Genomic DNA, 23,998 nt, shown 5'->3' on the forward strand with positions numbered 1-23,998 from the left:
CTTTTCTTCAGCGGGGGCACGGCAGCTGGTCAGAGTGATGGATGAAACTAAAAGAGGGCAATCCTGGAGGAAAATCTGCTAAAGTCTGTAAAAGACTTGAGATGGGGTGTAGGTTCACCTTCCAGCAGGACAATGACCCTAAACATCCTGTCAGAGCTACAATAGAGGACTTAGATCAAAGCATATTCATGTGTGGGTCCAGACTGAAATCTCATTGAGGCACTGTGGCAAGACTTGAAAATTGCTTATCATAGATGGCTCCATCCAATCTCACTTAGCTAGAGCTAATGTGAAAGAAGAAGAATGGGCAAAAATTTCAGCCTCTACATGGGCAAAGTTGGTAGAGGCATACCTCAAAAGACTTGCAACAGTAACTGCAGCGAAAGGTGGTCCTACAAAGTATTAATTCAGGGGGGCTGAATATAAATGAATGCACATCACAATTTTCAGATTTATATTTTTAAAATATTTAGAAAACTATGCATTTTCTTTACACTTCATAAATACTTGCTATTTAATGTTGGTATTTACATAAAATATATATAAATTTGTGGGTGCAATGTGAACAAATGTGGAAAGTTTACAGAGTATGAATACTTTTTCAAGGCACTCTAAGGCTAGTTTCACACATGCGTTGAACTGTATCCGTTGCATTGCATTGTGTGACGGATGCAACGGATGTGTTGCATATAGTGGCACAACGGATGCAACGGTTGCTGCAAAACAACTGAATCCGTTTTTATTTTTTTATTTTTTTTTGTTTACCGGCGGCAGACTATTGTGAATGATCAGCTGATCGCTCACAGCAGCCGGTCGCCGGATGATCAGCTGATCGCTCCCAGTAGCCGGCCGCCGGGTGATCAGCTGATCGCTCCCAGTAGCCGGCCGCCGGGTGATCAGCTGATCGCTCCCAGTAGCCGGTTGCCAGATGATCAGCTGATCGCTCGGCCGCCGAGAATGTGTGCGGGGCGGAGTGTGGGGTGGGTGGAGCCGAGCGGGGCCATGGCGCTGAGGACGGGTGAGGGTGAGTGAGTAAGTGTGTGTGTGTGTGTGTGTGTGTGTGTGTGTGTATACACATGCGGAGTGGAGTGCGGGAGGGGGCGGAGCCTAGCGGGGAAGTGTCGGGCTCCCTGCACACGTAGCCAGGGTAAATATCGGGTATAACTAGGCAAAGCACTTTGCTTGGTTACCCGATATTTACCTTGGTTACGGGTGCTGGGAGCCAGAGAGAGCATGCGCAGTGAAATCCTGAGGATTCCGCTGCTCAAAAAACGTTACATGCTGCGTTCCTCCCGCTGGGCGGAAGCAACGCAGCGTCGCCCAGCGGAAGCAACGCAGGTCCTTTTGGCACAATCCGTCATCCATACAAGTCTATGGGAAACAGCGGAATCCGTTAACGGATTCCTGTTTTCCAAAAGGGCGGATTGTGATGGAAGGAAAAAAACGCAAGTGTGAAAGTACCCTAAGATGGGATAAGATTTAAAACCAGCTGAGCCCACCTAGAATTGATCATAGAAGCCAAATACCAGTTTGTTTCTTTGCATCTTGTTAATTTACCAATGGTAAAAATATTAAATGATGATCTTTAGATAATCTCTTTTGATACGTAGTATTTTTTCTCCTTTTATATTAATAGCTGATGTCTTTTGATATACAGTATTTTTTTCTTTTTTATCTTTAAATGATATCTTTGGATATTTTGTATGTTTTTGTCTTCTTAAATCTTTCAAATGTTAGCTTTTGATATCTTCTATGCTTTTAGCTTTTATTATATTAGGATATCTTGTTATTTTCGTTTTTTTGTCTTTTAGATGGAATCTTTTTATAGTGTTTTTCGTCTTGTTATATTTTTTAATTCTATCTTTTGCTATCATTTATGTTTGTTTTTTTTACATGCTTTGATTGTAATGTTTGGCAGTCTGTAGGTTTTAGTCTTTTTATCTTTAGATCTCTTTTAATATGTATTATTTTTTGTCTTTTAATATACTTAGATTATATTTTTGGCATCTTGCATGTGTTTTTGTATTTTATCTATATAATTTATGATTTTTTTTTTTAGATCTTTAGACATATTTTAATATCTTGTATGTTTTATTTAGTCTTAATATTTTTAGATGATGTCTTTTGAGATGTGTATTTTTTTGTTTTTATACATCTTTACATTTTGACTTTTGATATCTGTAAACTTTTGTTTTATTTGTCACTAAAATAAACTACATCTATTCCCTTACTCTGTATGAAACGATTAGTTATAGGAATCCATAATAAATCAGCTGACTGATCAAAAAACAAAAAATCACAAAGACATAGGTAGCTTGTAAGTACTTAGATTGGTTATAATGGACACTGGAAAACCATGGCTTCCTTCTTCCCAAAACACCAATATATAGCCAAGAGACTAGGACTGATCTGCAAAAACTCATACAGCCCATGACAAAAGTGTAATTTGGTTTTCAGAATCTCATATTTTAAGCTATAATGTAACTAGCAGTTGGTAAATCAATGGAGATTTCTTACAGATTGTAACTGTTTTGTAAACGTTGTGCTTGCAGATTCTAAAATCTCAACAATGTACAGATGACTCGGCAGGCGCTTCCATATTCTTCCTTCTGAATCCATCAGATATTGCAGGACAAAAAGCTTAAACAGGAATTCTGAAATGCCCTTGTTCACCTGCAGAATAACACAAGATGTTACTAAGTTCAGAGAATTATCTCTAGGGGCATTAACAATTACATCATATAATTATCATAGGCAGTATTTATATGCATCATCAAATACTTCATCTTATCTGTACAATACCCCACACAGTACAGAATTTTTTAAGACCTTTTGGCCCAGGATGGCAGAAAATTACAAATTTCCCCATCACTAAAAGTGATAAATAATGATAAAAATTTATAGCAAACATTTGGGATAAAGATTTATTATGTTTGACATTAAAGGAATCTTCCACTACTAATGTGAATCCCTTTCATTTGTCCTAACTGTTCCTATCTAACACTTTCCCAATATACGTCTGAAACTTACCCTGCTCCTGTAAGCTGATCTCTCTGCTATATTCCTATGTTGATGTTCTGGCTTTCATCCTTCCGGTCTGGAGACTGAAATCGGACAAACCGAGCAGGGCATGTCACTGGCGGGGGCAGCCTGTGAGTGACGGCAGTCTGGTCAGGCGTGCTGAGATCACACTTCACTTTCCACTCAGCCTGCTTACAGTGACAACACCAGTGATGTGCCATGCTCAGTTTATACAATTCCGGTCTCCAGACCAAATGATCCAAGCTAGATCATCAACATAGGAATATAGGAGATGCAGAGAGATCAGCTTACAGGTGCAGGGTAGGTTGAAGTATATTTGGAAAGTGTTAGTTAGGGATCGTTAAGACAAAATTAAAGGGGATCACATTAGTAGTGGAAAACCTCTAAAAGTTGGGCTGTGTGTTTTTATAGATGAATTTACGTAGAAGCATTAGACATGGAGGACACGGAGGTTGACTGTATCTCAATTACTTACAGAAGATGTGATATCAATATGGAATATTATAGGAATATTCTTCAACTTCTCATCAAGAAAGGGCAGCAAGGTTTTCAAAACTCTATTCTCATCCACCTCAGGGTTAATTAGCCGGATTGTTTTAAGAAGTGGCCTCTTCGTTTTGAAGTCTGACACAAGCTTTTGGTAAAGTCTTTTTACATAAAGAGATTTTCCTGAAACAAGTAGAAAGCTGTTAAAAATAACTTTTTATCAATGGTCTCATAGCACACTGGCATCACTAGATTTCAACAGAAATGTTTAAGTTACAGTTATGATAAGGCATTTTTAATTTTGCAAAGTATACAGGGAGCTTAATTTTGAGAGTTGGCTGCTAGGGGAAGGGCCAGTATTGGGGTGGTGTGAACAATTGCCAACGCCTCCCTCGTCAGTGGACCCAGTTACAAAGGTAGTTACAGTGCAGAGGGAACTACCCTATTCTCATTAGCACAAGGAAGTACAAGAAGCAATGGGATGAAACTTAAAGGATGGAAATTCAAATTAGACATTAGGAAAAACTTTCTGACAGTGAGGGCAGTCAGGGAGTGTAACAGACTACCACAGGAGGTGGTGAGCTCTTCCTCAATGGAAATCTTCAAGCGGAAGCCGAATAAACATATAGCTGGGATGATTTAGGAAACCCTGCACTCGCACGGGGTTGGACCCGATGGCCCTTGAGGTCCCTTCCAACTCTATCATTCTATGATCCCCATGACAGCTACATTTTTAATTTTTTTCAGCATTCCCAAGAAACAGCTATATCTCCCTGCTGTTCTATCCTCTCTTTTATAGTCCAAAGCTTGCAACAAGTCAGTGTCCTACAAAATGCCAGGGATGCATGTGAATATCAGCATGCTGGCACATACATTGTAATGACATTACTGTGTAACGCTACCTGCACCGAGCAGCTGACTTTACAGACAGATAAGCCCCTGCTACTATGCTCACTAAGACATTGATGAATTTTAATAGGTTTTCAAGACAAAAAGGTGTCAAGGTTATCTATTAGGGGGACAAAACAGTGGGCATTTTTTTGTGGGGAGAAAATGGGTTATTATTACAGTTTTGTTGTTTTGTCTGTGGGAACAAAAAGGGGCTTGTTGGCAATATTATATGGGCTTAAAATATAATCCAGATCCTACTTACCCACTCCTGCACGTTTGGATGACACAATGCCAGCACCGAGTCCATTCTGAAATATGTGAGCAGCTGAAATAGCTGCCGGATCGACAGCAAAATGAGTGCGTAGATACAGCTGCAGCTTATCAAGGGGATTCTGAGGAATCATGTGCACTTTCTGCTGGCTGAAAACAGAGGGGATGTAGCAATGTTCTCGATCAGAGTTACATATGATCACTAGGTTGTAGACATCATCACTTCGTGCCTTCAGCTGCTGGAAGAGCTGCTCTGATTTGTATGCTGTATCATAGTTCAGCTCATCTGCATAGATTAGACTGTAAATCTTCTTGCCATTGTAACCTGGGGTAAGGCACCTCCGGAAAAATAAGGCAACTTCTTCGAATGATGTCTGAGGCGTGCACAGCATCACTTCATCATAGGATGGCAGAGGCTCATCAAAGCTGTGCATATAAATTGAGAGCGCACAGGACAAGATCTGGGATGAGGGACATAACACCAAATTGGGACGACCTTTTTTCAGACTGGGATGGAACTTGCGCAAAACACGTTTAGGATTTAGTTTTGCTAATGAGTCCAAGCACGTACCGAGAGCATCTAGATCTAGGCATCCCGGGAATAGGGCATTCATATACGTCATAGAATGATCCCACACCACCTTCAGCTTCTCAAATACAGTTGCACACTTTGCACATTTCAGTGCAAAAGCCATCCTGTCTGGACGGCTCCCAGATCCAGTCTTTGTGTAACAAGAGGTGGTTATGTCAATTTTCTGACACTCAGGCTTAATAAATGACAACATTACAAGCGCCTCTTCACTGATATCTCTTCTCTGAAACTGTTGGCACAAGAAAACCAACTGCTCTGCGGTGTAATAATTCAGGTAGTAATGCTGAGACCTCTTATTGTTCATAAAGGCCAGCCACTCTTCCAGTAAGCTCTCCATTGTTCTGCAGATATCCGGCAAGAGACTGGTAGGAGTTCCTTGTCCTTCCAGGTTATCGATGCCATTAACCTCAAATTTCATACAAATGCCAATTTTTGCATTATCTGAACAGTAAATTTCTGCCTTCCAGGTTCTAAATAACATGTTTCCAGCTAAATAGAGGTCAATAAATGAACTGGCCAGTCTCTGCACGTTGGAAAAGATCTGGTAAAGACAAGAAAACAAACTGTTAACATTTGTTGACTGTAATCACATAAAATTAGGCAACTTCACTGGGCTCTCCATTTTTCACATTTTCTTTAGTTTTGCAGTCCTGTATTTAGGACTTTCACAAATAATAACAGTAATAGACAGAGATGGCACAGAAATGTTCTATCGGAGGAGACTGGAGAGAACGTCAACTACGAACCTTCCAACATGTGCAATTTCTTAAAAATCTCTTTTCTAATGAGATACCCGCAGAGTCAAACTATGAACCTTCCACCATGATCAATTTCTTAAAACCTTTTTTCTTGTGAGACATTTGCATATTTTTATTTAATTTCAACTATAGAAGCAAAGTACGCAACACATAAGGAAGAACACAAATGTTGTGTTCAATAACCTTTAATTAAGATCGGCCATACTCATTTATTCCAGCATGACAGTCCCACTATCTTATATGGAAGGGGTTTCCTGACTCTCCACTGACAGGTAGGTTCTGATGGGGAAAAGAAGGATTGAGCTGCGTAATTTCATTGTCTGATTATTTTGTTTCCACGGAAAAAGACCTTAGCTAGTAGATTCTTGCTGAAAGTCCCGGACTGTGAAGTGACATGCAACTTTGACAAAAAGCAATAGTAACAAATATTTCCCCAAGGAATAACAGAGGAACAGCACAAAATTCTAAAAATAAGATTCTCACAGTTGTTATTCTATAAGAAATGGAAGTGTGGTATATTTTCTTATCTCATTTGCGAAGATATTAGCTATTAAAGTTTAGATACTAATTTTTGCCAAGACCAAAAGAACATTAATGCAAATTCATTTCTGGGGGCGTGTACTTTTCCTCCTGCATGATGTTGCCCAATCATAACCAAGAGGCATCATATACAGGGGATTAAAAAGAAAACGCCCTAGAAAAACTTAAGAATAGGTGTGGAGGTCGACTGAGCTATAGCTTGTATGTTCAAACGTAATAAGAATATCTGTGTATATAAATAATCAAAATATAGATGTAGTTGCATAATAATCTGTCTGTCTATGTAGCCATCGCATAGACCCATAGTATAATTCAAAGTTCTATAGTCATGAAGGAGTTAACCAAAGATAATGAAGCCAGAATGTGAAGCTGCAAAAGTGTTATCAGTAATGTTCACACAGAAAGAATGTACAAGAAACAAACTGCGCTGTGAGAAATTAAGGAGTAAAGTACTCCCTGTTTAGCTTCAAGGCCGAAGTAGCTTTTCTGTATAATTGGATCTATCGAATACACGAGTCAGTTGATGACGATGGCTCAAGGAGAGCATGTGTGTGTGTTCATTGTCTGATACAATGATATATCGGCACTGGTATACAGCTAACATGGCACCGTCTGTGGATATCCCAAACGAAGACTCCATTAGCAGTCTTCACCCAAATTCCTCCCTTGACATAGGCTTTCTTCTGTGAGACACGCATTGACATGCAGTCCTTCTCTTCTCCATGATGTGAATGCCAGCAGCTACTGTGCAGAGAAAGGAAGAAGCTGAATAGCACTACAAAAACCTCTTCTGGCTCTAATTTAATGGCAGTCCGTTTAATGTGAGGAGAGTAGATCAGATCAATGTGTCATTATAAACACCTCTTATAGATCTCTTCTCTCAGCACTGTCAGCTCTGCTCTACTCACATTGCTCCAAAATGACAGTGCAGTAAGATGAAAGCTGCATCAGGTGATTGTAATAACACATAGCTCTGCTCTACTGTACACAGTAGATGGCAGCAATCAGATCATGGAGGAGAGCTGATCTGTGTGTCATTAAATGTTTTGCAGTAGAAAACCTATTTGGGCCTTCACTAGGAGGGTGTTTTTTTATCCCCTGTATTACACCTCTGGCTTTAAATGGTCAATGTCATGCTGGAGGGGAATAAGTACATGACTGCAGAAAAGAATCTCTGCTAACACCCCCTTGGTTTTGCACGAATTAAAATCTAAAGTTTACAAGTTTATATTTCTGCAACAGAGATGAATAAAAATATATATATATATATATATATATATATATATATAATGTTTCATGATGTGGCCAGTCTAATGTACTAAAGGACTTCCTTAAGTATCAATGCAAAAAATGTGCTGTCGTGAGTTTCTCCTGTCCTTGCGAGACATATGACAGCTCTTGGCTCTGATTTTTGCATATTTTAAATGTGATTGCTTTCTTTTGGTGCAGCAATGGTTAATGTAATTTTCCTTGCTGGTAGTTCTAGCTAGTCCATTCTAAGGTGCAGCCAGTTTGTGACCACTCATTCCTTTTAAATAGTTACATGTTCCATCACATGATGCTGGTTATGGAGAAATTGCTCTGAACTGACCACTATGACAAAAGGACGTATTTGGATGTTGCTGGAGGCCAGTTGTCTGCAGCCCTGGTGTTTGGCTTCTACCTTGCTGTTTGTTGATAGCCTTTGGTTTATGTTCCCCAGTCTGCCTCCATTGGATTATTTTAATGGTGAGGTCTAGTACACTCACAAGCCTTAGCACTATTCAGAGTATGTGTCAGGACAGTAAGGAACTAGGCACATGCCAGCAGTGGGGGAGTGGGGGGGGGGGGGGACCCTTTTAGTTACATTAGGGAGCTTAGGTTGCAAACACAGGTTAATGTCCGGTGTAACCAGTCACCCCCTCTCCCTACTGTCAGGGCCTTCCTTTCCATCCCATTTTAACCTCGGTGTTGCACAGTGTGACAGACATTTCCTAGTCCGTGCGTGACAGGTGCTCTCTAATTTGAATTGCATCATTGATCCTTCTGCAATCATCTTATAAGTAGAAACCTGCCATGTGGGTTTGTCAAAATCACAGCCCCAATCACTCAAAGTCCAGATAGAAAAACACTTTTTAGTGTTCTACTTTTTCTGAACTGCCTTATCGGAATATTGTTGTAGTAGAAGTACGGTTATAATTTCATCTGCATCAGAGCTTCAAATAAAAAGCTTACTTTACAGATGCAGGATAGCAAAAACAGCATTGCATACAGAGCTATTTTCCCTACCAAAATGATGATACCTCTATGGAACCTACTGCCTTCATTATATAAGTTAATGTACTTTGTGCAGCACTGCTGGCATCTGCTAGCCAACATATCTGGCACCTCTCCGTGGTTTCCGTTTTTGGTGCGGCCAGTTAGGTAAAAGCATAATCTGCTGACCCAGACCTTATATGATACAAGACCTACACTGACACAGATACTGGAATGGGGAGGACCCAATGTTAGCTTACTTTTATTATCTATCTACACCATGAAGTTGCGAATACTGTATATTAGTATAGAGGCGTGTTCTGGAAGGTTACAATTTGAATATCTAAAAACCCATTAAGGGGTTTAAAGGGGGCTTTACACGCAGCGATATCGCTGTTGAAAGCACCCGTCCCCGTCGTTTGTGCGTCACGGGCAAATCGCTGCCCGTGGCGCACAATATCGTTAGGTGCCATCACACAGACTTACCTGCCTAGTGACGTCGCTGTAGCCGGCGAACCGCCTCCTTTCTAAGGGGGCGGTTCGTGCGGTGTCACTAAGCGACCGCCCAATAGAAGCGGAAGGGCGGAGATGAGCGGGCGAAACATCCTGCCCACCTCCTTCCTTCCTCACTGCTGGCGGCCGCAGGTAAGCTGTAGTTCGTCATTCCTGAGGTGTCACACATAGTGATGTGTGCTGCCTCGGGAACGACAAACAACCTGCGTTCTCAACAATCAACGATTTTTTGAAAATGAACGAAGTGTCAATGATGGACGATATGGTATTTTCTATCGTTAATTGCCGCTTGTTAGTGTCATATGCAACGTCGCCGCTAACGATGCCGGATGTGCGTCACGGAATCCGTGACCCCGGCGATAGATCGTTAAATACATCGCTGCGTGTAACGGGGCCTTAAGTCAATAAGATTGATAGAAATATTATATTACAAAAATATCTGTAGATCTCATTCTTTTCCTTTACTGTGATGTTAATATATGCAGATTAAAAATCTGAATAAATACGATCCGATTTTTAAAAAACAAAAAGACACAAGCCATGCTTGTTACATGTCGACAGAGGGAAGAGAAGCGTGGTTTCTGGGCGCTGCTGTAGAATTCATATGAAAAGAGAAGGACACATGGACCAGGATTTTATGAAGTTGAATCAATGCGTTTCGAAGTATTCCAACTCTAATATTCTGACGATGTTGAAATACACCGAAACGCGTTGATTAAATTAGTAATTTATGTGTCCTGATCTTTTGTGCTTTTTACGCCTCAGCTGCTGTTTTACCAGTTGCATCTCCTAAAATACCATTTAACAAGCCCCTATTTTACCAGCAAAGCGTTAAAGATCTTACATAGTATGTGAACAAGGTCTAAAGCATTGGGAGAACCCATGCCTAGTTATAGTTCCAGTGCAATTTTGAGGGTTTTTTTTGTTTTTTTGTTTTTTAGAAGAGCAAGACACCACTTACTTCTGAAAACTTGTCCACCTCCTCATTGCTCTGGTCTCCTTTCGCAGACATGAGCATAAGTTTATTCAGTAATTCCTTCAATTCCTCCAGGGTGTAACTGCGCTCATTTACGCTGCTGTCTTCCTCTTCTTGGAGATTTAGTTGCATCACACTATCTGGGGTAATCTGTACAATAATACAGCACCACGTGAACAAAAAATTACACAGAAAAACATGCCGAGAATACCCCCAAAATGAAAGAATTGAAACCTGCATTCAGAATTACCTTTTTGTTGTCTCTGGGTGCTTGGATTATGTACACCCCCCTTTTGTTAATTGTAGCTGCTAAAGACAATGAGGACAATTCCACTGATCCGTGACTTTCTTTCACAGTTTTCAGCCACTCAATATGGCGAGCGGAGTCTCCCTAAAGAAAATCAGTAAGATTAGTATATGTTAAAATGGTCATCCAAACAATACATTGATGGTGGGATCTCTCGCTGATGGGACCGCAAACTATCAGCTATAAAAGTGTTACTCAGCAAGCAGTACACATATGCCATTGCTATCATCAGTTACTGTGTCACTGTAGTTCGCATATTTGCAGCAGTCACGGGTGACAGACAGTCCTGTGGTGTTCGGCTATAGATCACAGCGGTTGGCTGCGCAAACTGCTCCCTGACCTTCTATTATTCCTGTTTGGTTTATATGGTATCTTATGTATCTCCTCTGCTTGGGGTTCATCCGTTTCTTTTTAGTTTCTCACCCTTTCAGCTGTTTTCATCAGCACTTCCCTTTGTGTCCTTGTATACCCTCATTCCCTTCTGATCTGTGCTGGTGATAGCGCGAACTCCGTACAGATCCTGAGTGTAAGCAGTCTGCTTGCAATCATCTGGAGTAACTTTGTTGCATGTTGCAATCCATCTCCCTGAATCCTCTTGGAGATGAAGGGAATTTTGTTACTTACCGTAAATTCCTTTTCTTCTAGCTCTTATTGGGAGACCCAGACGATTGGGTGTATAGCACTGCCTCCGGAGGCCACACAAAGCAACTACACTAAAAAGTGTAAGGCCCCTCCCCTTCTGGCTATACACCCCCAGTGGGATCACTGGCTCACCAGTTTTAGTGCAAAAGCAAGAAGGAGGAAAGCCAATAACTGGTTTAAACAAATTCTCTCCGAGTAACATCGGAGAACTGAAAACCGTTCAACATGAACAACATGTGTACCCGCAAACAAACCAAAAATCCCGAAGGACAACAGGGCAGGTGCTGGGTCTCCCAATAAGAGCTAGAAGAAAAGGAATTTACGGTAAGTAACAAAATTCCCTTCTTCTTCGGCGCTCTATTGGGAGACCCAGACGATTGGGACGTCCAAAAGCTGTCCCTGGGTGGGTAAAGAAATACCTCATGTTAGAGCTGCAAGACAGCCCTCCCCTACGGGGAGGCAACTGCCGCCTGCAGGACTCTTCTACCTAGGCTGGCGTCCGCCGAAGCATAGGTATGCACCTGATAATGTTTGGTGAAAGTGTGCAGACTCGACCAGGTAGCTGCCTGGCACACCTGCTGAGCCGTAGCCTGGTGCCGTAATGCCTAGGATGCACCCACGGCTCTGGTAGAATGGGCCTTCAGCCCTGATGGAACCGGAAGCCCAGCAGAACGGTAGGCTTCAAGAATTGGTTCTTTGATCCATCGAGCCAGGGTGGCCTTAGAAGCCTGCGACCCTTTGCGCTTACCAGCGACAAGGACAAAGAGTGCATCCGAACGGCGCAAGGGCGCCGTGCGGGAGATGTAGATTCTGAGTGCTCTCACCAGATCTAACAAATGTAAATCCTTCTCATACCGATGAGGACAAAACGAAGGCAAAGAGATATCCTGATTAAGATGAAAAGAGGATACCACCTTCGGGAGAAACTCCTGAATGGGGCGCAGCACAACCTTGTCCTGGTGGAAGACCAGGAAGGGAGCCTTGGATGATTGTCTGAGCTGGCAGCACTCTCTCCGAAGAGATGTGATCGCTACCAGAAAAGCCACTTTCTGTGATAGTCTAGAAAGTGAAACCTCCCTCAGAGGCTCGAAGGGCGGCTTCTGGAGGGCAACTAGTACCCTGTTCAGATCCCATGGATCTAACGGCCGCTTGTACGGGGGTACGATATGGCAAACCCCCTGTAGGAACGTGCGCACCTTAGGAAGGCGTGCCAAACGCCTCTGAAAAAAGACGGATAGCGCCGAGACCTGACCTTTAAGGGAGCCGAGCGACAAACCTTTTTCTAACCCAGATTGCAGGAAAGAAAGAAAGGTAGGCAATGCAAATGGCCAGGGAGACACTCCCTGAGCAGAGGACCAGGATAAGAATATCCTCCACGTTCTGTGGTAGATCTTAGCGGACGTGGGCTTCCTAGCCTGTCTCATGGTGGCAACGACCCCTTGGGACAATCCTGAAGACGCTAGGATCCAGGACTCAATGGCCACACAGTCAGGTTCAGGGCCGCAGAATTCCGATGGAAAAACGGCCCTTGGGACAGTAAGTCTGGTCGGTCTGGGAGTGCCCACGGTTGGCCGACCGTGAGCTGCCACAGATCCGGATACCACGCCCTCCTCGGCCAGTCTGGGGCGACGAGTATGACGCGGCTGCAATCGGATCTGATCTTGCGTAGCACTCTGGGCAAGAGTGCCAGAGGTGGAAACACATAAGGGAGCCGGAACTGCGACCAATCTTGCACTAGGGCGTCTGCCGCCAGCGCTCTTTGATCGCGAGACCGTGCCATGAAGGTTGGGACCTTGTTGTTGTGCCGTGACGCCATTAGGTCGACGTCCGGCACCCCCCAGCGGCGACAGATTTTCTGAAACACGTCTGGGTGAAGGGACCATTCCCCTGCGTCCATGCCCTGGCGACTGAGGAAGTCTGCTTCCCAGTTTTCTACGCCGGGGATGTGAACTGCGGATATGGTGGAGGCTGTGGCTTCCACCCACATCAGAATCCGCCGGACTTCCTGGAAGGCTTGCCGACTGCGTGTCCCCCCTTGGTGGTTGATGTATGCCACCGCTGTGGAGTTGTCCGACTGAATTCGGATCTGCCTTCCTTCCAGCCACTGCTGGAAGGCTAGTAGGGCAAGATACACTGCTCTGATTTCCAGAACATTGATCTGAAGGGTGGACTCCTGCTGAGTCCACGTACCCTGAGCCCTGTGGTGGAGAAAGACTGCTCCCCACCCTGACAGACTCGCGTCTGTCGTGACCACCGCCCAAGACGGTGGTAGGAAGGATCTTCCCTGTGATAATGAGGTGGGAAGAAGCCACCACTGCAGAGAGTCTTTGGCCGTCTGGGAAAGGGAGACTTTCCTGTCCAGGGATGTTGACTTCCCGTCCCATTGGCGGAGAATGTCCCATTGAAGTGGACGCAGATGAAACTGCGCAAACGGAACCGCCTCTATTGCCGCCACCATCTTCCCGAGGAAGTGCATGAGGCGTCTTAAGGAGTGCGACTGACTTTGAAGGAGAGCCTGCACCCCAGTTTGTAGAGACCGCTGCTTGTCCAGCGGAAGCTTCACTATCGCTGAGAGCGTATGAAACTCCATGCCAAGATACGTTAGTGATTGGGTCGGTGACAGATTTGACTTTGGGAAGTTGATGATCCACCCGAACGCCTGGAGAGTCTCCAGTGCAACATTCAGGCTGAGTTGGCATGCATCTTGAGAGGGTGCCTTGACCAGTAGATCGTCCAAGTAAGGGATCACAGAGTGTCCGTGAGAGTGCAAGACTGCTACCACTGCCGCCATGATCTTGGTGAACACCCGAGGGGCTGTCGCCAGACCAAATGGCAGAGCTACGAACTGAAGATGGTCGTCTCCTATCACGAAGCGTAGAAAGCGTTGGTGCTCTGTAGCAATCGGCACGTGGAGATAAGCATCTTTGATGTCTATTGATGCTAGGAAATCTCCTTGAGACATTGAGGCAATGACTGAGCGGAGGGATTCCATCCGGAACCGCCTGGCGTTCACATGCTTGTTGAGCAGTTTTAGGTCCAGAACAGGACGGAAGGAGCCGTCCTTTTTTGGAACCACAAAGAGATTGGAGTAAAATCCTCGCCCCCGTTCCTGAGGGGGGACAGGGATCACGACTCCTTCTGCTCTTAGAGAGTCCACCGCCTGCAGCAGGGCATCTGCTCGGTTGGGGTGTGGGGAGGTTCTGAAGAACCGAAGTGGAGGTCGAGAACTGAACTCGATTCTGTACCCGCGAGACAAAATGTCTGTTACCCACCGGTCTTTGACCTGTGACAGCCAAATGTCGCAAAAGCGGGAGAGCCTGCCACCGACCGAGGATGCGGAGGGAGGAGGCCGAAAGTCATGAGGTAGCCGCTTTGGAAGCGGTTCCTCCATTTGCTTTCCTGGGGCGTGAGTGAGCCCGCCAGGAATCTGAGCTCCCTTGTTCTTTCTGAGTCCTTTTGGACGAGGAGAATTGGGCCTTGCCCGAGCCTCGAAAGGACCGAAACCTCGACTGCCACTTTTTCTGTTGAGGTTTACTTGCTCTGGGCTGTGGTAAGGAAGAGTCCTTACCCTTGGACTGTTTTATGATTTCAGCCAATGGCTCACCAAACAGTCTGTCTCTAGATAATGGCAAGCTGGTTAAGCATTTTTTGGAACCAGCATCTGCTTTCCAGTCCTTTAACCACAAGGCTCTGCGCAAAACCACAGAATTGGCGGACGCCATAGCGGTACGGCTCGTAGATTCTAGGACAGCATTGATAGCATAGGTCGCAAACGCAGACATTTGCGAAGTTAGGGACGCCACTTGCGGCACTGCTGGATGTATGATAGCATCCACCTGTGCTAAACCAGCTGAAATAGCTTGGAGTGCCCACACGGCCGCGAATGCTGGAGCAAACGACACGCCGATAGCTTCATAGACAGATTTCAACCAAAGGTCCATCTGTCTGTCGTTGGCATCTTTAAGTGAAGCGCCATCCTCTACTGCGACTATGGATCTAGCCGCAAGCTTGGAAATTGGGGGATCCACCTTTGGACACTGGGTCCAGCGTTTGGCCACCTCAGAGGGAAAAGGATAACGGGTATCCTTAGAACGTTTAGAGAAACGCTTGTCTGGATGAGCGTCGTGTTTCTGGATCGATTCTCTGAAGTCAGAGTGGTCCAAAAAAGCACTTAATTTACGCTTGGGATACAGGAAATGGAACTTCTCCTGCTGTGCAGCTGCCTCCTCTGCAGAAGGGGCTGGGGGAGAAATATCCAACAGTCTATTAATTGCCGATATAAGGTCATTAACCATGGCGTCACCATCAGGGGCATCCAGATTGAGAGGGGCCTCAGGATTAGAATCCTGATCACCGTCCTCAGTCTCATCACAGAGAGACTCTTCTCTTTGAGACCCTGAGCAGTGTAATGGCTGCCGGCGTCCTTGTGGAGAGGGGGGGCGGGCCCTGGGCGTATACAGACGAAGAGCGGGAAGCCTGCTTCCCACTGTGCCTAGTGAGAGGGCTGGAGCATGTAAATAAAACTCCAGCCCTCGGCGCTGCCTATTGAGCAGCGTCTCTCCCCTACCCTGATTGACAGGGTGGGGGCGGGAACGAAGCGGCGCTAGGCCGCAGAAGCCGGGGGCTAAAGTTAGAAGCGCCGCCGCCGTAAAAGCGCGGTCGGCGCAAAGTCCCCGGCGCACCACAAGTCGCAGCTGCGCCGCCGCTCCAGGAGCGGTCGGCGCAGTAGTTCCCAACATGTAACGTCACTCAGCAAAGCTGCAGTGACCTAACCCCAGCGCACAGCGCTACTGTCCCCGGCGCACTATAACGCTCAGCAAGCCTTGAGAGTGTCCGTGCCTGCCGGGGACACAGAGTACCTGAAAGTTGCAGGGCCTTGTCCCTGAACGGCACTCCCGCTCCAAATCCAGCAGGTTCTCTGGGTCTGTGGATGGAGCCCGGCCCCAGGGCTTGGGGGCCGGCAAGATCCCACTTCCACAGAGCCCTCCAGGGGATGTGGAAGGAAAACAGCATGTGGGCTCCAGCCTCTGTACCAGCAATAGGTACCTCAACCTTACAAGCACCACCGCGGGTGAGAAGGGAGCATGCTGGGGGCCCCATATGGGCCCTCTTTTCTTCCATCCGATATAGCCAGCAGCTACTGCTGACTACAAACAGTGGAGCTATGCGTGGATGTCTGACCTCCTTCGCACAAAGCAGAAAACTGGTGAGCCAGTGATCCCACTGGGGGTGTATAGCCAGAAGGGGAGGGGCCTTACACTTTTTAGTGTAGTTGCTTTGTGTGGCCTCCGGAGGCAGTGCTATACACCCAATCGTCTGGGTCTCCCAATAGAGCGCCGAAGAAAAGTTAATTATTTTCCCTTGTTTAGTATCCCTGTGTGTTAACTCTTATTGGGGTTGACGAAGACCTCATCCCATCCGTTCCTTACCTAAGGTCCAGATCAGGGACAACCTAGGGCCAGGTATCCTGCTTGGCGCATAGGTGCAGAATCTATCTAGAGCGGTGAGGGAAGCTAGGGCCCAGCGGTAGGCTTCGTCAGGGGTCACCCACCATTTGACTTTTCCCTAGACATAGGGTCTGCCTTCCGTTCCTTTTCGATGGGTACTTCCCCGTACCCAGCGTGACAACTGATGGCTTTAGCTTTTTTCTTCTAAATATCAACTTTTGTTGCAGTACTTTAACCCCTTAATGCTAGGATATTTTTAGGTTTTATTATTTGTCCTCTCCTCCCTCCAAACCCACATCCAACCTAATTAATAAACTGTTGTTCTCAGCAGTCGGTCAACCTAGTTGGCATAATCTGTATCATGACTGAGTGTGTCCTGCACTTGAAATGCGTTGATACGACATTTGCTGCTATTATGCACTTCATATAAAGAAACCTTGTACGTTTCGAGCTGGATTCTCAAATTATCTTTATACAGTGGAGGGCGAAGCAGACACATACTAGAGAATGCCTGAAACTGGCCCTTACCCCGCAGCAGTAATATTTCCTGGATTAGTAAGAAACAGGTCTACTAAATGATAAAGTAAAAATAGGAAAATCCTATCTGTTGTTTATTTAGTGCTTTCAACCATGTAAAGTATAGACTACCACTAACTATCATAGTCAGAACTAAAGTTACAGAATGATCTAACGCATATTTTGTGGGTTTTTTTATAGATTGAACAAGATGATAAGATGTTGTTCGATTCTACACTGGATATGGTACAGTTTACATAACATGAGGTAATAAAAAGCCGAACCACTCCCTCCTTTCCTATCAGTACATGACAATGGCTACTAAGGTAATCACATTAGCAATACACAACTACATTACAATGTTTACTGGAAGAGTCTAGAGAAACAATACTTCTGGCTTTCAGTGGCCAACACAATTATATGCGTCAACAAGAGTCTTGTAAAAACAATGAGGGACTTATCCCCAGTCTATAAACAATCTATCATCCTGTCTGGCTGAATTTTAAGAAACATTAACCCATGAAAGTCCATGTCGTCACAACATGGACTAACACATCTGTGAAAGACAGCTATCAGTGTATTTTTTGGTAGACAAGGTATGGGTGGCACCAGGCTTCAGTACCTAGGTGGCCATACACACCCAGTCTTGTAAGATGTTTGCCTAAAACAATGTAGGAAAAACTGTAAAGATCCCACATAAACATACCCGTCATCCGCTCTACCTATTCTAGAGATTGCAGATTGATTATATACGTATACCATGAGTAGGTTTACACAAGTTTGTGCATGCTGTGTAAACTTCATTCCAGGCTTGATCTGAGGCATTCCAGTGTAGAAAACGACGTTATTGCTGAAAAGCGCAATATTAATGGTAAATTGCATATTTTATAGGAAGGTGGAAAGGCTGGATGGGACAGTCAAGGTAAAACTACAGAAGGTAAGGTGGAAACTGGCAAGTTGTGGACAGAATGCATGTTTTCTTTTCTTTTCTTAATAAATAGGTCACCATATAAAATATTTTTTGGTTTAGCACCTAGAACATGAATATATTTCTCACAGATGTTTCAGATTCAGCAGGATATAGTGACCAGGGATGTATGACTATTATATGATTAACTAAAAAGTGTGAAAAACAGGTGTATTCTCCAGTTACAGATCCTAAATCAGTGCCAGGAGCCTGTGGTCTCAAGCCAGGAGACTGGGTGATTCTAAAAACACAAGCAAGAAAGAGCCATGAGCCAAGATTAGATGGGCCGATGCAGCTTCTCCTAACCACAGAAACTTCAATGAAGCTTGGGGGAAAACCCATGTGGCTACACAGCAGTTGTAAAGAGTCACAGCACCAGCAGAATGATTGTCTCAACACACCATAATGCTGGACTATCTCATATAGAACCTTATGGGATACCTTCTGTGAGGCAAATCCCGGGATATGAAGATGAATTATGACTCCAGTCATAATCCCTCATCACTCCCTGGCAGTGCCCCCTCCCTTCTTGTTCTCAGTGTTCCACTTACACCTCCATGGCCATGTCCTGTGATATGGAAATTAGGTGGCTTGGGGACAATGGACACAGGATGACTCCCTGCCGTGACCCTGTAGTGGGGGCTGCTAGCTAGTTAGCAAGGCTATGGAAATAGCCAGACAGAACGACTCCAGTAAAAAATGGTTCATATCTCGCAAGCCATATTTCCGATAAATATGGCAACCATAAAAATGGTGTCTCCGCATGCGGACGATGCCGGCACACCCTTTTTATGGGAGCAGGACATTGGGAAATGCCCCAGGCGTGATATCAGCCAATGGGGAACTGGCAGACAGGTCATGAGTCCCCTCGTTCTGTAGCTAAATTCATAACTGTCACAATGAGAGCATTGGCGTCCGCCTACGACGCTCCCAGGCAAAGTTATGGCCCATATTCCATGTTGTGGATTGTCCATAACTCAAGCCAGGGGTGGAGCAGTGCTCCCTCTGAGGTCACTAAGGTAGGAGGGGACCTGGATTTGCCCAGGTTGATAACCCTACTTCGGCCATTTTCCAGTGTTCTTTTCGCTGGGGGCACGTGTAGGAAACATCTGTGGGAAGGATCCTAGAAACCTGGGTACAGCGCCCCCCTGTGGCCAGACGCAACAAGGTAACTGCTGGAACTGTGTATGCCTGTTTGTAACCCATGCTTTGATTGTAACTGTACTCTGACATATGTATATTCTGTAGATTCCCTATTGTATATATTGTAGTTTCTAGTGTGCTTTAGGCTGATTAAATTATATAATTAATCTTGGGCTGTTCTGTTATCTCGATCTTGAATCCCACGTCTGTGTGTTCGGCTAATAGTTACCGTGAAGCGGTTGGTGGCAGCGAGTTGTGCCAAGGATTATTGTGGGGAGGCCAGTGAGATTCAGGGAGGTTTTATATATTCCGCCCGCGGAGGTCGGGGGAATATATACCCTACTCTCACCGGGGACCCTTCAATAATCGGCATAAGTAGTATAGCGGCCTCCTTGCTTATTGTCGGGCAATTCCATAATTGGCCTGACTATAAGAGGGGCGCCAGAGAGCGCGTCACGTGCTCTGTCTGTCGGTCGGGAGGTATAAAGGAGGGGTGACCCCCACTTGTTACCCCCCGATTGTGACGTACTGGTAGCCAGCGCGGGGGATTTCTGGGTGACCCCCCCGGTGGTTTGTGACATATTGGTGGCATAGCGGTGGGATCGAGATAATAGTGTGTGTGAGTGTGAGACCCATACTCCCAGACACTAAAGACTGCCTGCAGCAGCTGTGGCTGCTGGGGTCTTCAGACTAGCTCAACACTAGAGTGTCAGAGTGCAGATACTGTAAGGTGTGTGGAGGCATCAGGTGTCAGTTCTGTGTCAGTGACCAAAAGTCTGCAAGAATGGCTGATGGCACCAGGAGCAGAGCTATGCAACTGGCCAATGCTAAAGCAGGAGCCGAAGAGAGGGAGGACGGTGCTGTGGACAGTAATGAGGAGGTTGCCCACGAGTCCTCCAGGAGCTCGACGCCAGAAAACCGTTCTGCAGAGGACAGCGCACAAGCTGGCAATTATGGACAAGATGAGGAGCAGCTCACCCAAGGGTCCTCAACGAGCCAGATGCCAGCCCTCCGCTCTGCAATGGACAGTGAATCACCAGGCTCCGCAGCGGGCCGCAGATCACCACGTGCCATTCCACCGAGCCTGGGAGGCTCGGATAGCCTTCTTCAGATGGCTATGGCCCTTCTCCAGGCTGGAGACCAGGAGGGCTACAAGGGACTCCTGGCAGAGCGCAGGGCAGAGCGGCAAGCAGCGCGTGAGGCTGAGGCTGCGGAGCGGCAGGCAGCGCGTGAAGAGCGCCAGGCAGAGCGTGACTACCAGCTGCAGCTAGCTCAGCTCCGGCCCTCATCAGCCACACGTGACCTTCAAGACACCAAACTTCCAAAGGTCCGTGTTGAGGACTTCCCAGTGCTGGAGAAGGATGGAGACTTGGACTCTTTCTTGACTGCTTTTGAACGGACTTGCTTGCAGCACCATCTGAACAAGGACCAGTGGGCCAAATACCTGACCCCCCGTTTAAGGGGTAAGGCCCTGGATATCCTTGGGGACTTGCCTGCTGAGGCAGATCAGGGCTACGACACCATCAAGCGGGCCCTGATCCAACAGTACAACCTCACCCCGGAGTCCTACCGCAAGAAGTTCCGGAGCCTACAGAAGGGACCAAAGGACTCCTGGGCTGACCACAGGCGGGCACTTGCCCGAGCTGCCGACCACTGGACCCAAGGCCTGCAGCTTTCCACCGGACCGGAGATCCTGGACTTGTTCATCACGGAGCAACTCTTGTGGAACTGCCCTGAGGATCTCCGCCAGTTCATCCGAGACCAGAAGCCAAAGGGGTCCACGGCTACAGCTGCCCTGGCCGATGACTACACCAACAATCGGGCTCCTGAGGCCAGGAGAGCAGCCACCAGCAGCACCTGGAGAGGGGGTAAGATGAACTCTGCGACTGCCCCACCTGCCCCTAGACTGCAGGGGGTGTCCCCCTCAACTCCCCTCTCCAGGCCCGTGGCAGAGCCAAGACGGTGCCACCAGTGCAACCTACCGGGACACTTCAAGGCCATGTGCCCTCAGCGTCCCAAGGCCCCGGCTCCGTCCCCGTCCCAAGGGCCGCCCAAGGTGTATTGTGTGGGTGGGGGTGGTGGTAGGTCCCTGGACAGCTTCCAACCTGTCACCGTCGGCCGGTCTGTGACCATAGGACTGCGAGACAGCGCCTCGGAGGTGACTCTGGTGCGGCCTGAGATGGTGTCCCCCCAAGACTTGATCCCTGGAAAAACCCTCGCTGTCTCCGGGATTGGAGGCACTGACCCGGCGCTGCCTGTTGCTGACATTTATGTGGACTGGGGCGCAGGGCGGGGGGTGAGGGAGGTGGGGGTAACTGATCGGATCCCTGCAAACGTGCTACTTGGGACAGATTTGGGGCAGATAACCTCCCAGTTTGGGCCCCCCCCAAGGGCTGAACCTTCAGCCAGTACTGACATGACTCCGGACAATGTTAATGTGTTATCTATGAATGATGTAAGGGAGGAGGGAGTGAACTCTGATATTTCTGCTTGCATAGACACCATAGACACACACGCAGCTGCAGCTGTGACAGGAGGGGAGGGGGTCAGAGAAAGGTGTGACAATGCCTCTACAAGTAAGCAGCCTGTGAGCTGGGATCTGTTGCCCTCTGCAGGGATAAGCAGAGAGCAGGGTGCTGCAGGGGGAGAACCAGTGTGTGGGGTGGGGGCTACCACAGCAAATGTGGGGTCCCCAGAGATTTCACAGCGGGGTTCTGTTGCTGCAGGGGGGGAACAGGCAGGTGAGATTGGGGCCGGTCCAGGAGCGGAAGTGCTCCCAGGTAAGATCTCGGTGCATGGTTCCCCCACAACCGGGGTGTCAGGAAGCCAGGTAGGTCTGCCTGAACCGGCGACTTGGTCAGGAACGGAGGAGGAGCAGGCACGACCCACGGTCGCAGCGGCTGTGGCCGCTGTCACCCGCAGTGGGAGTGCTGGAAGCCAAGGGGCCTCCCGGAGGTCCGATAGCTCTTCCCCTTCTGACCAAGTGGCAGCCGAGTCAGGTGGAGGCCAGGACACAGGTCCCGGGGTACTGACTGAAGATGTGACAGTCTCGTCGATTCTGGCCACATCTAGTCAGGGGTTTCAGGCAGCGTTAGAAGCTGATGACAGCCTGAAAGCTCTTAAGGAGCAGGCGGCACAGCCTCCCTCGGACTCGGACCCGGAGCGAGTGGTCTGGGACCAAGGACGGCTGTACCGGGCCACGGTCCAGCAGGGTTCACCGGAGGCGTGGCCCAGGGACCGACAGTTGGTGGTACCCTATCCGTTCCGGACGGAGTTGTTGCGGATCGCACATGAGATTCCGATGGCCGGACACCTAGGGATCGCTAAGACCAAGGCCAGGTTAAACCAGCATTTCTACTGGCCAAAAATGGGGGCCGATGTGGCTGCCTACTGCCGTTCGTGTGAAACCTGTCAGAGAGTGGGGAAGGCGGGGCCACGCCCCAAAGCCCCACTAGTATCTCTGCCAATCATCGATGAGCCTTTCAGGAGGGTGGCTGTGGATCTGGTCGGCCCGCTGGCCATCCCCAGCAGCTCCGGGAAACGCTTCCTACTGACGGTAGTGGACTATGCCACCCGGTACCCAGAAGCAGTGGCCTTGTCGTCCATTCGAGCTGATAAGGTGGCCACCGCATTGCTGGAGATTTTCTCCCGAGTGGGTTTTCCCCAGGAAATGCTCACTGACCGGGGGACCCAATTCATGTCCCAGCTGATGGAGGCCCTCTGTAAGCAAGTCCAGGTGCGACATCTGGTGGCCAGCCCGTACCATCCACAGACTAATGGCCTGTGCGAGCGGTTCAATGGCACCTTAAAGCAGATGCTTAAGATGTTGGTCGACTCCCATGGGCGTGACTGGGAGCGGTATCTCCCACACCTGTTATTTGCTTACCGGGAGGTTCCACAGGCCTCAACAGGATTCTCACCGTTTGAGCTCCTGTACGGGCGACGTGTGCGGGGCCCCCTGGCTCTGGTGAAAGAGGCTTGGGAAGGGGATTTGGCCACCCCTGGAGTGTCGGTTATCGAGTATGTCATGCGCTTCCGGGACAAAATGCAGGCCTTGACGCAACTGGTACACGACAATATGGCTCAAGCCCAGGCCGATCAGAAGCGTTGGTACGACCAGAACGCTTGTGAGAGGACCTACCAAGTGGGTCAAAAGGTGTGGGTACTGGTCCCCGTACCACAGGACAAGCTTCAGGCAGCCTGGGAAGGCCCATACCTCGTGTACCAGCAGCTCAACCCTGTGACGTACCTGGTCACCCTGGACCCTGCCCGTGGAAGGCGGAAGCCCTTCCATGTGAACATGATGAAGGCACATCATGAGCGGGAGGCATGTGCGCTCCCCGTGTGCAACCTGCCCGAGGAGGGAGAAGCGGAAACCCTCTTGGATATGCTAGCCCAGGTTAGGGCAGGCGGATCCATTGAGGATGTGGAGGTTGGCCACCAGCTCTTGGAGGACCAACGGTCCCAGCTGTGGGCCACCCTCCTCCCCTTCCGGGGGTTGTTTGCCAACCAGCCCGGAAGGACTGACTTGGCTGTCCATCACGTGGACACTGGGGATCATCCCCCGATCCGGCGTTCAGCATATCGGGTCTCCCTGGAGGTGCAGCAACACATGCGCCAGGAGATTGACGAGATGCTGAAGCTGGGGGTGATCCAGGCATCCAACAGCGCTT

General features: G+C 47.5%; 1 protein-coding gene across 1 annotated transcript in view; it reads right to left on the reverse strand.

Annotated features, from left to right (window-relative positions):
* RNF213 (ring finger protein 213) overlaps nt 1-23,998 on the reverse strand; it is a 486,493-nt gene that overhangs the window by 240,601 nt on the left and 221,894 nt on the right. The window contains exons 23-27 of the mRNA XM_075344370.1: nt 10,554-10,694; nt 10,289-10,453; nt 4,682-5,822; nt 3,518-3,711; nt 2,518-2,673 (exon numbers count right to left, since the gene is read on the reverse strand). Of these exons, the coding sequence (XP_075200485.1) occupies nt 2,518-2,673; nt 3,518-3,711; nt 4,682-5,822; nt 10,289-10,453; nt 10,554-10,694 (1,797 nt within the window). The remainder of the gene's footprint in view (nt 1-2,517; nt 2,674-3,517; nt 3,712-4,681; nt 5,823-10,288; nt 10,454-10,553; nt 10,695-23,998) is intronic.

The sequence above is a fragment of the Anomaloglossus baeobatrachus genome, chromosome 4 (genome assembly GCF_048569485.1).
Source record: "Anomaloglossus baeobatrachus isolate aAnoBae1 chromosome 4, aAnoBae1.hap1, whole genome shotgun sequence".
Taxonomy (NCBI): Eukaryota; Metazoa; Chordata; class Amphibia; order Anura; family Aromobatidae; genus Anomaloglossus; species Anomaloglossus baeobatrachus.